Source organism: Oncorhynchus mykiss, chromosome 13 (genome assembly GCF_013265735.2).
Source record: "Oncorhynchus mykiss isolate Arlee chromosome 13, USDA_OmykA_1.1, whole genome shotgun sequence".
Taxonomy (NCBI): domain Eukaryota; kingdom Metazoa; phylum Chordata; class Actinopteri; order Salmoniformes; family Salmonidae; genus Oncorhynchus; species Oncorhynchus mykiss.
Window position 1 is genome coordinate 50,682,270 of NC_048577.1, and position 14,821 is coordinate 50,697,090.

A 14,821-nucleotide genomic window follows, 5' to 3' on the forward strand; every position below is an offset into this window, starting at 1 on the left:
GAAACATTTTTTTTTACCCAAATGTATTATAAGTATTAAACGTTTTGTTTTTAAAGTGATGATAAATTAACACTTGGACGCCTCGTTAGGACTAACTTCGAAATACCACCTTAAATATCTCCTGTAGAGCTTGATTCTATCTCCAGTGGGTCACCTTAAAAGCGCACAACAACGCAAGCGTACAGCGAGGTTTCAATTTTTTTCTCTAAAGCCGGACTCGGGCCGCGGATCGCAACAAGGTTGACGCACTGAGGCAAAAACGAACGAACGACCCCAACCAGGAGAATGTCTGAACCCATGTACCGCGATTGGATTTTGGACACTATTGACTCACTGCGGTCGCGAAAAGCCAGACCAGACCTTGAAAGAATTTGTCGAATGGTCCGGAGACGACATGGATCAGCGCCAGAACAAACCAGCGAGGAACTCGAGAAACTGATCCAAGAGCAAACAGTCTTGAAAGTTAACTATAAGGGCTCGATTTCCTATCGAAATGCTGCCAAAGTAGTCAGAAGAAGCAGGAAAAAGGATGATCACACGACCAAAAGAACTGCCGTGGAAGAAGCTAACCACTCTGATTTGAGCAACGGAGACAGCGCGCTCGGTCCCCTTGACCAGGATGAGACCGAGCATTTGGAGGTAACGCAAGGCAGCCTGTTTCAGTGACCCCGTGCCGTGACACACCGTCCATCTTCCCCATAGAAGATAACAGACCCACGTCCTCACTATTATAATGAGTGGGCAGGCATATGGTGTAGCAGGGGAAATGGTGTTGTAGAGCGGGATTCTCTATTCAGGGAGGGGTGGCGTGATGAATGCAAGTGCACCGAAACAAACTGCCGCAGACGGGGAGCGGCTGTAGCTACCTCGCGCGAGCGAGGTAAAAAATAGCCTACCAATAACAATGGAAGCTGCGCTTGCAATAATACAAAAAAAGAGGTTGTGCGTAGAAGTGAGTTTGTCCGGGCGCTGTTTGCTCTACAGCTTTAATCGACACAAAAACTCGCACGATTGACAGAATTGGCAACAACCACAGCCTAAAGCCGAAGGCTCTTTTCAAGCCCAAACTCAGCTTTTCAGTAAAGGGGGGCCGAAGCGAAAGTCATACCTCGGATGTGCGTGACCGAATGGGGGACATTGTGCTCGGGTTATTTCACTAAGGGGGTGACGGTCGATGTATTCATAAGTAACACGCCGCTAGATATGAAGCCACGTTATTTAATGGGTTTCACGAGCGTCTGTCGCAGGAAAAAATGACCCAAAGTCAAAGTAGCCCCACTGAAGGTATTGCTGCTATAGAGAGAGCTTCGTTGTTAGAATTGATCACATCCGACTAGATTCGGGAGCGCTCTATCTGACTGAAGTGGGAAGTCTTTCGTGCGACTCCTCCATTGCGCACTTTTGTATTAAAATTGGAGAAAAGGGTGACGTTGTCCACGCTCTGTTGTAGCGTATTATATATCCACAATAAAAAGTAGCAGATTGCGTCAAGTATTATCCTTTGTGCCAATATATCTAATTAAAACTATTATTGAGAGATCCAAATAGCATATTCTGCATATCCCAATAAGGGATCTCATGATTAACCGTCAAAATATGTGAATGGTAGTTAGGCCTATTCTTCAATAAAATAACTTTAATGTCTGACTCAAGCGCCTCTGAGGTGCAGGGCGGGCTCTGCAAAGTTGAGCGCTCGTACTCGCGCCTCCGCTAGTTGTAGCTTTGGACACGCACACAGGCTGAAGAAGCTCATTTCTGCGTTTATATACAGTCATCGACGACAGAGCGAGTGCAATATACCGTGTGCATATGTGAATAACACTTATAAACTTATATGTGGCCCATATTAAGCTATATTGGAATGAATCATTGTGGTTGGAATACCGAACACAATGTGGGCGAATAGCGCAGCTGTAGTTCCGAACAGAGTGAACATCCTGTGTGCTCAACGGGGACAAGGCCTCCAATGGCAATTATTGTCGACAGCGGTCATATGAAGTCTGGTTATTGCGACATCTGTATGAGCGTGGCTTTATGTCATGTCTCCTATAATCAGGAGTCGACTCGCGCTAATGCACACTATGTGCGCTCTAACACATTTTCAACCCGCTGATTACAGTTTATGGCACGCTCGTGAGTTTCTCCTTTCAGGTGTGGTCATAGTTGTGTTCAAAATCGGCCAATGAATTAATGTTTGTCTGACTGCGGCTCTAGCGAAAGGTCAGAAGAAAATGTGTAGGTATCATGGCTCAGTTGACATGATATTCAGTTTAAATTAAATCATTTGAATAATGTTTATTTAACTTAAGTAAAGAATGCCATTGTACACTTCTATCCAATCATTAACTTACACTACAAAGTGTGTGTGTGTGTGTGTGTGTGTGGGGGGGGGGGGGGCACTCTCTCCCCAATAGTTCCCTCCCCCAGTAGCCTGCTGTCCCTTCCCCCTCCCTTGCCTGAGTAGGCTATGTTGCTTCTCCTGCTGTACTTATCACTCACTACCAGCAGAGCTGTTGTCCTAGTTGATCTAAACGGGTCAATACTTAAGGATGTAGACTACTAGCCTATAGCCATTGTGCTGCCAATCAGATTCACACTCCCACTGTATTGTTAATTTATGAAAAATGATCTGAATTAATATTCTCTGTGGTTTATTGAGCATATCAATTGTCCTTCTGTTACTCTCAAGCATGTTATTAGTGATTAATGTCACTGATGTAGTAACCAACTGATCTTTCTTTTTCACACTATAAAGTGTGGGGTGGATCATTTTGGGGGAGTATGATAAGAATGTTTTCACACTCAAAAAAAAGCTCAACGGATTTTCAAATTGTTATGTTGCAATGGTTGTGTTCCAGAATGAGCTGCCAGTGTCAATGGAGACAGACAGCACCATGGAAGAGGAGGAAGAACAGGAGGGGGCTGATGAAGATGGCCATGAGGGCTCCTCTCCCTCTCCTGGGGGTGAGGATGCTGTGCAGGGGAGGTCTGGTGCTGCCCCCCCCTACTCTGCCCCCTGCTCCCCCAGCGGCTCTCGCCCTGGCCACAGCCCTGTGTCTGACCGCCCCTCTACCTGCAAGACCAGTAAGAGGTCCAGCCCTCTGTCACCCTCTAGTCCCCTGGCCCTCAGGCAGAATGACTGTGTGTGTGACTCTGCCTTCTGCCCTGCTGACCATGGACCCCCAGGGATGCAGAGAAACACAGGAACTGGTTAGTATGCTGTGTTAACAGATCATACTATGTGTATAAGTGTAGTCGATGTGGAATGGCTAGCTAGTTAGCTGTACAGCCCAGTGGTGACATCACCCGCTCTGAGACCTAGAAGTAGCCTAGTTGTTTCCCTTGCTCTGCACTGGCCATGGTGTCTGTGGAGCAATGGGTAACAGCGTTGTGAGTGTGTTGTGGTGTTGGGAACAGAAGATTGCTGGTTCAAGCCCAGTGAGGGACAGACTATCATGTAACACATGTTTCGGAGAAAACACTAACATATAATTGTGTTTGCAGTTGTATCTTAATGTTGGGTAGAGACCGTGTTTTAGGAGTAGGTTTGCGTTGTATTGACTAGCAATGAGTTACAGTATAGTGAGTGAGTAAGCATCCAATGCCAGGAGACAGTTTCAAGCTGATGTGTGTCTTTCTTTCTTTCTTTCTTTCTTTCTTTCTTTCTTTCTTTCTTTCTTTCTTTCTTTCTTTCTTTCTTTCTTTCTTTCTTTCTTTCTTTCTTTCTTTCTTTCTTTCTTTCTTTCTTTCAATCTCTCCTTCAGGGGCTTTAAAGACGATAGTACAGCCATCGGGGACCTGTCCCTGGGTTCAGAAGAGCTTGGTGAAGAGAGAGAGAGAGGATGGGGTGAGGATGGAGGAGAGTGGCCTCACTTCTGACCAACTGGTTCCTGACTGTGTGGATGAGACCATGAAGGGTTCTGACAGACAGCCTAAGACGTTGTCTTTTCCCTCTGACGACTGTGGGTTTTCTCCTCTATTCTATGTCCGTCTCTCGTATTAGTTTCTCATATTTCTATTTTCATCGTGTTCCCAGTGAGGATGGTTAGGATATATATTGTTTACCGGCCATTGTATTTATTACAGGTGCTAAATACAAGAAGGGGATGGACGTGGCCTCTTACGTGATGTCTCAAGACGATGTCAAGAACGATGTGAAAAACAGAGAAATGTGAGCCTCTTAATGTATTAGACACCAGCTTCTACACAGGGGACAAGCTGGTGCACTAAGTACCTTATTACATGTTGGTTACACTGTTGTTAAACCTCCCACCCCAAAATACACCCCCCACCCAGCTACATTATTTTTTTTCAATTTAACCTTTGTTTAACTAGGCAAGTCAGTTAAGAACAAATTCTTATTTACAATGACGGCCTAGGAACAATGGGTTATATGCCTTGTTCAGGGACAGAACGACAGAGTTTTACCTTGTGAGCTCGGGGATTCGATCTAGCAACCTTTCGGTTACTGGCCCAATGCTCTTAACCACTAGGCTACCTGCCGCCCCATATACCTATCCCTTATCCCTCAACCACCACCCCTTAAGTCAACATTTTCCTCCCCTCCTCCGCCGTCAACTCACTTGTAGACATCATACAGACATAACCAATGTGCATCCATATCTCCAAGGGACATAATCAGCCTCAAATAGCACCTTCAAACGAAACAGCGTCAACCAAAGGACACATTTCTTGTATTTTGTCTGCAGTGTCTCACGCTATCTCCCCCATCCTCTACCCCATAGCTCTGTGAAGAAGGAGACGCAGAGGCAGAACCTATTGCTGTGGAGCGTGGCGGACGTGGCCACCTACATCTCTGCTGCAGGCTTTCCAGAGCAGGCTGTAGCTTTCAGAACACAGGTCAGTGCAGTCCCTCAAACTGCCACATGGGGGTGGTATCTGTACACTCAGAAAACCGCTCAGACCGAGTCCCTGTCCAGAGACAGCCTCTACCTAGCCAGAGACAGCCCCCAGGCACTCCTGGAGATGTGAAAGTGTTGGGTATATTATAATAATATGGTGAACAGTCCACATAGCCTATCAAATCAAATTGATTTATATAGCCCTTCGTACATCAGCTGATATCTCAAAGTGCTGTACAGAAACCCAGCCTAAAACCCCAAACAGCAAGCAATGCAGGTGTAGAAGCACGGTGGCTAGGAAAAACTCCCTAGAAAGGCCAAAACCTAGGAAGAAACCTAGAGAGGAACCAGGCTATGTGGGGGGGGGCAGTCCTCTTCTTGCTGTGCCGGGTGGAGATTATAACAGAACATGGTCAAGATGTTCAAATGTTCATAAATGACCAGCATGGTCGAATAATAATAAGGCAGAACAGTTGAAACTGGAGCTGCAGCACAGTCAGGTGGACTGGGGACAGCAAGGAGTCATCATGTCAGGTATTCCTGGGGCATGGTCCTAGGGCTCAGGTCCTCTGAGGCCTATCAGTAGGCAAGGTGAAGTTTTGACCTTATTGCATTACAGTACCACCTATCCAATTCTTAGTGATCTGTTTGAAGTGACGTTCCTACGGGCTAGTGCAGTGACACTTTAATGGCAGCCTGCGGGATTCCACACAGACCCGTGGCCCCCGACCTCCTGTTGATTTCTAAAAGTGTCCATCTTGTAAAATGTATTTGGTGGTTGTTTCTTGACCTGGGTAAATGGCTTGGGCAAATAATAAGTTAAATGGTATGAAAGCATACATGAAATATATACATGACATGTGCATTGCTTTCATTAAAATATATGAAGGTGCTCATCCATAAACCAAAGCAACAGATCCTGTACCCCCTAGACTAGGAGTCATTTGCTTTGATGTAACTGGTTCACACCCCAATCCACATTTAGATGTTAGTTCAATCACTCCATCTGTTCTCCGCCCGCAACAGGAAATTGATGGAAAGTCCTTGCTCCTGATGCAGCGCAGTGACGTGTTAACTGGCCTTTCCATCAGACTTGGGCCCGCCCTAAAGATCTACGAGCGCCACGTGAAGATGCTGCAGAGGACCCACTTCCTGGATGAGGAGGATGATCTCTGACCATGGTTGGGGGGAACAGAACAACACACTCCTCTGAGGAGCAGATGTATTCATACAGTATACACACATACTGTGTTCACTGGATCTCTAGAACCTTCTGTAACCATTCAAGGAGGTGTGGGGAAAAGGACACCGTGGTCATGACTTGGGCCTTGACAGTGATTATCAACATGTGTACGTGGGCTTCCATTCCACCTCTCTGTGGTACTGCTGTCACCTGACCCATTCTGGTGGTATTGCTTTTATAGGACCCCTCTCTAAACTCATATAGGAATGTTAGGATCCTGCCTAATGACGCTATAGAAGTCAAGTGGAGGTCTGCCTATTCTGTAAGGGGAGGTCTGCCTGTTCTCTAAGGGGAGGTCTGCCTGTTCTCTAAGGGGAGGTCTGCCTGTTCTCTAAGGGGAGGTCTGCCTGTTCTCTAAGGGGAGGTCTGCCTGTTCTCTAAGGGGAGGTCTGCCTGTTCTCTAAGGGGAGGTCTGCCTGTTCTCTAAGGGGAGGTCTGCCTGTTCTCTAAGGGGAGGTCTGCCTGTTCTCTAAGGGGAGGTCTGCCTGTTCTCTAAGGGGAGGTCTGCCTGTTCTCTAAGGGGAGGTCTGCCTGTTCTGTAAGGGGTGGGTCAGTGAGTGCAGCCAGTGAGAGACTTTCTCTGGATTCCTCAGACTCTACACTTGGCTACCACTGGAGCCTCCTTTAAAAGACTGGTTTCTGTGCTCCCTGAGTCAGTTCCACAAGAAAATAATAACATGTATACTTGGAATATCTGTTCCAGCAAATATGGTTCTAGCATTTCTTCAATGTTTACTCAGACAGTATTTTTTTAAAGACATGTCATATGGTACCCTCCATTTATCTAGAAACTTAACGTTGTTTTTCTTTTATGATGACAATGTGAACTGATTTAATTTGAGAATGTACAGTATGAATTTGTTGATTCATCAAAGGTCAGTGATGTTGTCAATCTCTCATTATACCAGGAAATGGAGCTTAGTCTCCAGATGTTCTCATGGCTGCACCAGTACTGACCTAGGTTTTATTATTGTTATCTGTTTCACTAACATTTAGAAATAGCAATATGTCGTACCTGCTAAACTAAGGCAACATAATAGGTTCTTTGTATGGTTGCCTTCTGCATTCCTCTTCCCTTAATTTATGTTCACGTAATTTCTAAACATTTTAGATTAATCTAATTTCATCTACTGTGGATGAAGCTAGATTTCATCTACAAAATTAAAACAGTTTGAAGCAGAATTCTAGTTGAAATGGGCTGGCAGACCAGAACCAACGTAGCTCAAGGCCCCAATGTTTCTTCCTGCTTCAGTTTGAGGGGAGAGAAACAACTGAATTATGGTCTTTTTTTAAGGGAAAATTATCCAACCAAAAAATTAACTTCATAACTTTAGGAAGTGTCATTGTAGCACTAATATGTTTTCTTTGTTTACAACCTCAACACAGCAACACAATTCCCCACGACATGGTAGACATCTTGATCAAATTCAACATTGTTGTTATCTGAGAGGATTACAATGAGGTCTCTTAATTTTGCCTTGTGGCTTCTGCTTTTGAAACAACGTCACATTCCATATTTCCATCTGTTACGTGTTTGATGTCACACTGTTAATTGCAATGTTGGCCCTGTTTCCAGGGGGGGAAATGAAGTTATTGTCTTTTCCACTCTTGTAGTGTGATATGTATTATCTCTTTGTATATAATAAGCGGTAAGACGAATATGTCAATGGGTTAGTGTTACTGGCTGGAACCCAACCATTACATAGTGTGAATGCTGTTAGATTCAACTTACTTGAAACAATGACACGTTCAATCTGGCCTCAAACGACAAGCTATAACATGCAACAAATAATACAAAACCAAACGGAACAGTTTAGTCGACAGTTAAGTCACCACTTTAGTAAAACAAGTGCATTTCTTTCCATTCATTTGTGCCTCCACACATGTACAGTAGATACCGGTTGTACACATTACATCAGATTAAGACTCATCTGCATTTAAGTCATCAAAAGGGGGGTTTCAACTCCCCAAAACCAGTCACAGTGTAGTTAAACTATTCCAAAGACTCCTTCCAACCTACCCAGTCAGAAGCACCAGCTGTATACTGCAGTGGGGCTGAAAGGGGTGAAGTTATGTGTGGGACCAGCCCCTCTCTGACTAAAGGATGAAGGGCAGTATAGGGGAGCGCAGGGTGGGGTAGTCACGGAACTCCTTGCGGTAGTTTCGGTGCTTTCCCCTGGCCCACACCGTCATCAGGACAAAGCCCACGATGGTGAAGAAAGCCACCGGCAAGCACTGGGTCATCACTGTGAAGCCCATCCACGACCCCAGCTGCAGAGGACCAGATACACTGTTACACACTCCTACATATTATACATGTAGGACCACAGGAGGCTGGTGAGAGGAGGACGGATTACAATAATGTCTGGAATGGACTAAATGGAATGGTATCAAACACAAGGAAACCACGTGTTGATGTGTTTGATACGTTCCATTTATTCCGTTCCAGCCATTACTATGAGCAGGTCCTCCCCAATTAAGGTGGCACCAGCCACCTGTGTGCAGTACTCACCAACTCATCACTGTAGTACTGTTACATCTCTTGATACCTATTGGCCAGAAGGTGGCAGCATCACTATATCTCCAAACCCCAGGAGGGGAAGTGAAACACGGGATTTCAAAGTGTTTCCAGTCTAAAACGTGCAAATACAAATATATCAATCATCTCACCATTCTTTACCATAAAGCCTCACCTCGTATGTATAGTTGGGACAAGACACCAACGCGAAGATCCAGGTGAATGGATTCTTAGTTGGATGTGGGATCTTCTTGACCTTCGAACCTGGGATAATATGAGAAAGAATGGAGAAAAAGAGGGCAACATGGAAAGGGTAACATGGGGGCTCCTGTAAAGCAGTGCTCGTCAATTAATCAGTATATCAAATGTATTTATTAAGTCCTTTTTCACATCATCAGTTGTCACAAAGTATACAAATACCTAGCCTAAAACCCCAAAGAGCAAGCAATGCAGAAGCACAGTGGCTAGGAAAAACTCCCTAGAAAGGAAGGAACCTAGGAACCTTGTGTGCTAACTTTCAAAGTACATATCTGGTAATGGACTGCACTGCATGAATAAGATAAGCAAGAGCCTATGGGAGCTCACCTGGACATTTGAGGTTGCGTAGAGTGATGTTGATGGAGAAGTTGCCGACCTGACAGAACTGTGAGGATGAGGAAAACATAAACCCATGACAAAGGGCTCAATCAGCCACAACTCTAACCAAAAACAAAAGAAAACCTGGTGACATTTACTGGTGAAACTTTACATTAAGTTGCTCTTATACTTACCTAATTACAATGTGATACCTTTAGTAACGCCATTTAGATATTACTGTTACTCTGCTGGGAATTACGATCTAAATTGCACTGATGTTAATGACGTTATTATTGTGTAACCTCGACCCCAGACTGAACGTGTCAGGTGGTGAGACTATTATTTGTGCCTAATGGGCCTACTGTGTAGCCTCAACTCCACTACAAAGAATCAACTAAATTAATATATTACAACATTAGGTATGAAAATAAATATATTCTTCATTACACTAACTAAAGCATACTTACTAAGAATATAATGAGTGCTGTCTTCACTTGCTGTTGCCCATAGTCTGTAAACACACAAGCAGGTGTGATGTATCATGGGAAAGGACATTGAAAGTCATTAGGGATTATGGAAAGATCCATTTGCATTCTGTAACATTCTGGCAACCAGCAGACAGAGTAGAGATGACCATCTGTATTCTGTAACATCCTGGCAACCAGCAGACAGAGTAGAGATGACCATCTGTATTCTGTAACATCCTGGCAACCAGCAGACAGAGTAGAGATGACCATTTTTATTCTGTAACATCCTGGCAACCAGCAGACAGAGTAGAGATTACCATCTGTATTCTGTAACATCCTGGCAACCAGCAGACAGAGTAGAGATGACCATCTGTATTCTGTAACATTCTGGCAACCTTCAGACAGAGTAAAGATGACCATCTGTTTTCTGTAACATCCTGGCAACCAGCAGACAGAGTAGAGATGACCATCTGTATTCTGTAACATTCTGGCAACCACCAGACAGAGTAGAGATGACCATCTGTATTCTGTAACATCCTGGCAACCAGCAGACAGAGTAGAGATGAGTGTGCATTAGATGGGTTAGATGTGAGTGACATCACCTCAGGGTAGACAGGACTTACAGGGTGGTGTATAGAGGGGGTGGTTGATGTAGTAGGCCATCCATGCTGCGAAACACCAGTAATAACTGCAGTTCTGGAAAAGAAACAGGACCAGTTTTTGTACAAGTCATCAGAATAATAATACATTAATTAGACAATCTGTTTACCCCTGAGAATAAGTTTAGAAACTATGTCACATGAAAGTAAACCATTAAATAAAAGGATAAACAATACTGCTATTATCAGATATCACTGGATCAAAGGGGATCACAAATCCTCTTTAGAATCAGATTGGAGATTCCCTTATTCAATCTTCTCACCTTGAAGATGTTTCTCAGTGGCATGGTACCATGGGAGATACGGTGGATGAACAGCGTCTCAAGGATTCTCTTCACATAGTGGAAGGAGTGACACATGCAGGCCAAACTGCAGCGGGAGGGGAAAAGTGATCATAGTATAGATTACGTCTTATTATCATCACATATTTAGCTTTGATTACTACATCATTCACTCACTGGTCTCTATGACAGTCCGAGAGGGCTGTCATGCTTTTCTGATGCAGCACACACATTATCTTCACTGTCAACACCATCACCGGTCAACCAGACCTAATTATGCCACTGTAATCATCACTTGGAGAGTATGTGGTACAGTGACAGAGATAGAATAGACCCTTGAAAATGCAGTAATTTGACACTCACTGTACAACCCAGTGCTTGCTGCTGCTAAAGTCATACTTTGGGGCATAGATGAAAGGCAGGCGGAAGTAGAACATCAAGTAGATGAGCAGTGGTCCGTAACACTCTGATAGGAAGACCTGAGACGGGGGGAAGACATAAAGGTGAGACAAGTAGGTGCTGATTGGATCGGTAGGTGGTACTAGCTTCCTATTGTGTTCTGATAGGCTGGATGGAAGTTTTATTATATTGCTTTTACCTATCCGATCATTTCAGATCTACAGGAGTGCCAAGGGAGGAGGGCAAGTAGATGATTTGTAATTGAGCATTAGAGAAAACAAGTGAGCATGTAACACAAGCATTCCCCTAGAGATGTGGCAGCTTAGCTGACAGTCAGTTTGTGATGAAACAGATCTCTGAACCAACACCTCTGGCATGGGTCCAGGCCCAGCACGGGTGACTGATCGCTACTGTTGATCTCAGCTATGGTGCCAGGCTGCAAGGAGTACATTGGACCCCGCTACCCCCCAACACTGGCATGACCCTATTCCACTGGGGGTTCAGACACAGGTGGATGAGGGGTGAGAGGATTGAGGATATGGAGTGTGGTTACATGCATGTGGTTGGTTGTGGAGAATGGTTGAGGAGGCTGTGGCAATGGAGGGTGAAAAGGAGGTCAGGGGGATAAACACCTGTGGGGGAAATAGGCCCATGAGATTATGTGTCCTAGGACAGAGGATACAGGAGCTAGGAGGTGATAGAAAACCGAACCAGAGGACAGTGAATCTATCTGTCAGTGTGGGTGTATATTTATATGCAAGGCTATAGTTGATTAATTGAGGGAGTGTGGCTGTGTATATTTAAATGCAGTATAGACATGTCAAGATATGCAGTATAATGTGTGTGTGTGTGTGTGTGTGTGTGTGTGTGTGTGTGTGTGTGTGTGTGTGTGCGCCTGTTTGTGTGTGTGTGATTGTACACATGAGTGCATTTGTGTGTGTGTGCACTTGTGGGTGATTGATTGTGGGTGGGCATATGTGCGTGCGTGCGTGCATTAACATGTGTGTGTGTGTGTGTGTGTGTGTGTGTGTGTGTGTGTGTGTGTGTGTGTGTGTGTGTGTGTGTGTGTGTGTGTGTGTGTGTGTGTGTGTGTGTGTGTTTGCATGTGCTTACAGTGCCCCAGGCGATCTGGGCCCCCAGGTCAAAGAAGTAGAAGCTGGCTGTGGTTCCAACAGGAAGTGTCTGCAAGACATCCTCATCCTTCAGACCCTTACCCTCTGTGGAGCAAGACAGAGCACAATGCTATAGTCAGCCATGACATTGTGGACCATTTCACAGAAGATAAGACCTTTATATTGGTATAGCAATATCTAGCACTCATTTGAGTCTGTGTAAGTAGTTGAGGCATCATGCATGGGAGGTGTGGGCTTACTAGGATCCAGGCGTAAGGACTGTCTGGCTGGGTACCACTGGGGATCTGACAAGAAGACAGAAGTTAATTAAGCTTAAAATAGCCTCCATTTCAAGGCTTCCTTCCAGTAGCCAAATGATTAACTAGACTTGGAAAGATGGCATTGCGAGACTAACCTCATAATTATCATGACATATTGTATATGCATACATATCTACACTCTTTAGAAAAAAGCATTCCAGAAGGGTTCTTCGGCTGTCCTCATAGGAGAAACCTTTTGGGTTTCATCCATGTAGAACCCTCTGTGGAAAGGGTTCTACATGGAACTGAAACGGTTCTACTTGGAACCAAAAGAGTTCTACCTGGAACTAACCAGGGTTCTTCAAAGGGTTCTCCTATGGGTACGGCCGAAGAACCCTTTTAGGTTCCAGAAAGCACCTTTTGTCCACTGGTCTTTTGAAGGCCCTCGGAACAATTTCCCTCTCCGCCCCATGACAAAATGAGTAGAATTGCATGAAATGAATTATACAATTGCAAAATCTTCTCTCCGCCACATGGCAAAATGTGTAGAATTTCAGCAAACTTGCTTTAAAACTGCAACATTTCTGTTACTCCCCATGGCAAAATGTGTAGAATTGCAAAAAGGAACTCTAAAACTTAAATATTTTCTCTCCGCTGTCAAGAGCAACTGCGGCCCCTCTTGATGAGTTCAGATGTTTTGGGGCCCCCACCCCCATCAAAGTTTCCCATCCCTGGTGTAGAGTGTAGATCACGTTACAAAAGTGTTTTACATTTCATGTTGTTACATCACTGACTGAAAGTTGATCTGGATAAGAGCGTCCGCTAAATGACTATATTTTAACTGGACTTTGTCACATACTCACTTGATTTGTGGAACAAAGCCTTAATATCCAAAATAGTAGAAGTTGGCTCAACCTGTTCAGAAAGACAATCAATCATCCATAGGCAAACATACTGCTAGTGTTACTGCCATGGGTCTAATACACGTATCCAAGATAGATTTATTGACTAAAGCTTGATATTTGTTTTCAAGTTGTGAAATTGGTACCATACCACATACTGTACATATGTTAAAACACAAACATATTTATTCCCACTGCGAAGACAGCCAAGGCAAATTAAAGAAGCCTACAGTTACAGGAAACTCTATCTGTTTTCATAATAGATATCTTGAAGAAATTGTGAGACTATGATGCAGCATTTCAACTATAATTAATTATCATTGCAACACAAATGTTCACATTCATAAAAGCCACTCAACACATGGTGCTTGCTGTTGGCTTCAAGACACCCACTGGCTTCAGGACACTGAGCTGACACATAACTCATAACTCGCCCAGAAGATTCCTATAAGATCAGGGGGAATTTTCACCTCCTAACTGCAACACAACCTCTGTAGAATCAGCCATAGCGTCTGTGAACTGTAAATTAGCTGGCTGTACGGTCAAAGGGATGACTCTGTAACTCCTTGAGCTAAAGCAAACAAGTGTCTTCTGACTTCAGACAGTATTATGGCTTTTACTAGGACTGTAATTAGACCTCAACTGATGATTTCAAACTTTTAAATGTCATTTTTTCAGTGTACAGTATCAAATACAATATTGAACATGGACAGTGACTGATGAGACACAGTGACACAGCCAGCCCCACACACACACACACACACACACACACACACACACACACACACACACACACACACACACACACACACACACACACACACACACACACACACACTCACTTTGTCCAAGAGTAGTAGCTTCTCCTTTGTCTTTGCATCCACGATTTCTACCTCAAAGTAAACAATCCTTTTGGCCTTTTTGGGTGGTTTAGGTCTTGGTCTTGGGGCTGAACTTTTCTTTTCTTGTCCAGTTGCCTTCGCCTCTAAAGCCAGTGTATCCATGACCCCTTTTGAACTACGACCTCAATGTGCCTCCGCACTAAAATGAGGTCCCTCCAATGTTTTGCAAAAACCTAGTTAGTGTTCTCTACTTGTATCAGATTAGAAGCTGTAGTCTAACACTGCTATGTCCTCTGTGACTGTTTTTCTTACTATCTGTACCCTCCAAATAGCCTTCCAGAATGGGAAACGACTATGTCACCATAAACAGCCTTTTCCTGTGTGAGGGTGTGAGAAAGAGGTAAAGAAAGCAAGAGGGTGGGAGAGAAAGTGAGAAAGAGAGAGAGAGAGGTTGCCTGTGAGATGTTCATAGAATGAGAGGGGGTTAAACGTCAGTAACCTACCACCTCCTCACCTGAAGAGAGGCCTCCCACTAGTTACCGGACCCCGTCCACACCCACAAACGTACTGAAGGCGAAACCCGAGACGCCCAAGACATAATCCGTAGCGCGCACGTCGCAAGGCTAAATATAAGAAGACCGATTTGCTCTGCTCTGTTCTGCAGTAGCTCAGTAACCTTGGTCAGCCACACACAACCCTA

The 14,821-nt window shown here is 44.3% G+C and overlaps 2 protein-coding genes across 4 annotated transcripts; one reads left to right on the top strand and one right to left on the bottom strand.

Moving 5' to 3' along the window:
• Positions 1-127: 127 nt before the first annotated feature.
• On the top strand, positions 128-7,733 carry LOC110486717 (atherin). Of its 3 annotated transcripts, XR_005035583.1 has the most exons (7): positions 129-639; positions 2,859-3,210; positions 3,765-3,962; positions 4,087-4,171; positions 4,746-4,860; positions 5,889-6,584; positions 6,631-7,733. XR_005035583.1 is itself a non-coding variant. In XM_021558511.2 (6 exons), exons 1-6 carry the CDS (start codon positions 286-288, stop codon positions 6,036-6,038), a joined length of 1,179 nt encoding a protein of 392 aa, XP_021414186.1. In that variant the 5' UTR covers positions 128-285; the 3' UTR covers positions 6,039-7,733. The 3 variants fall into 3 exon arrangements, 2 of the variants coding, with proteins under 2 accessions (XP_021414186.1, XP_021414185.1); XM_021558511.2 differs by having other exon boundaries at positions 128-639; positions 3,840-3,962; positions 5,889-7,733; XM_021558510.2 differs by having other exon boundaries at positions 5,889-7,733.
• A 179-nt stretch (positions 7,734-7,912) lies between these two features.
• LOC110486719 (very-long-chain enoyl-CoA reductase) lies at positions 7,913-14,821 on the bottom strand. The gene is made up of 11 exons (XM_021558516.2): positions 14,122-14,821; positions 13,241-13,292; positions 12,378-12,422; positions 12,119-12,222; positions 10,970-11,085; positions 10,589-10,694; positions 10,290-10,362; positions 9,667-9,710; positions 9,209-9,266; positions 8,799-8,887; positions 7,913-8,376 (listed from the first exon to the last, which is right to left on the bottom strand). Exons 1-11 carry the CDS (start codon positions 14,281-14,283, stop codon positions 8,203-8,205), a joined length of 1,023 nt encoding a protein of 340 aa, XP_021414191.1. The 5' UTR covers positions 14,284-14,821; the 3' UTR covers positions 7,913-8,202.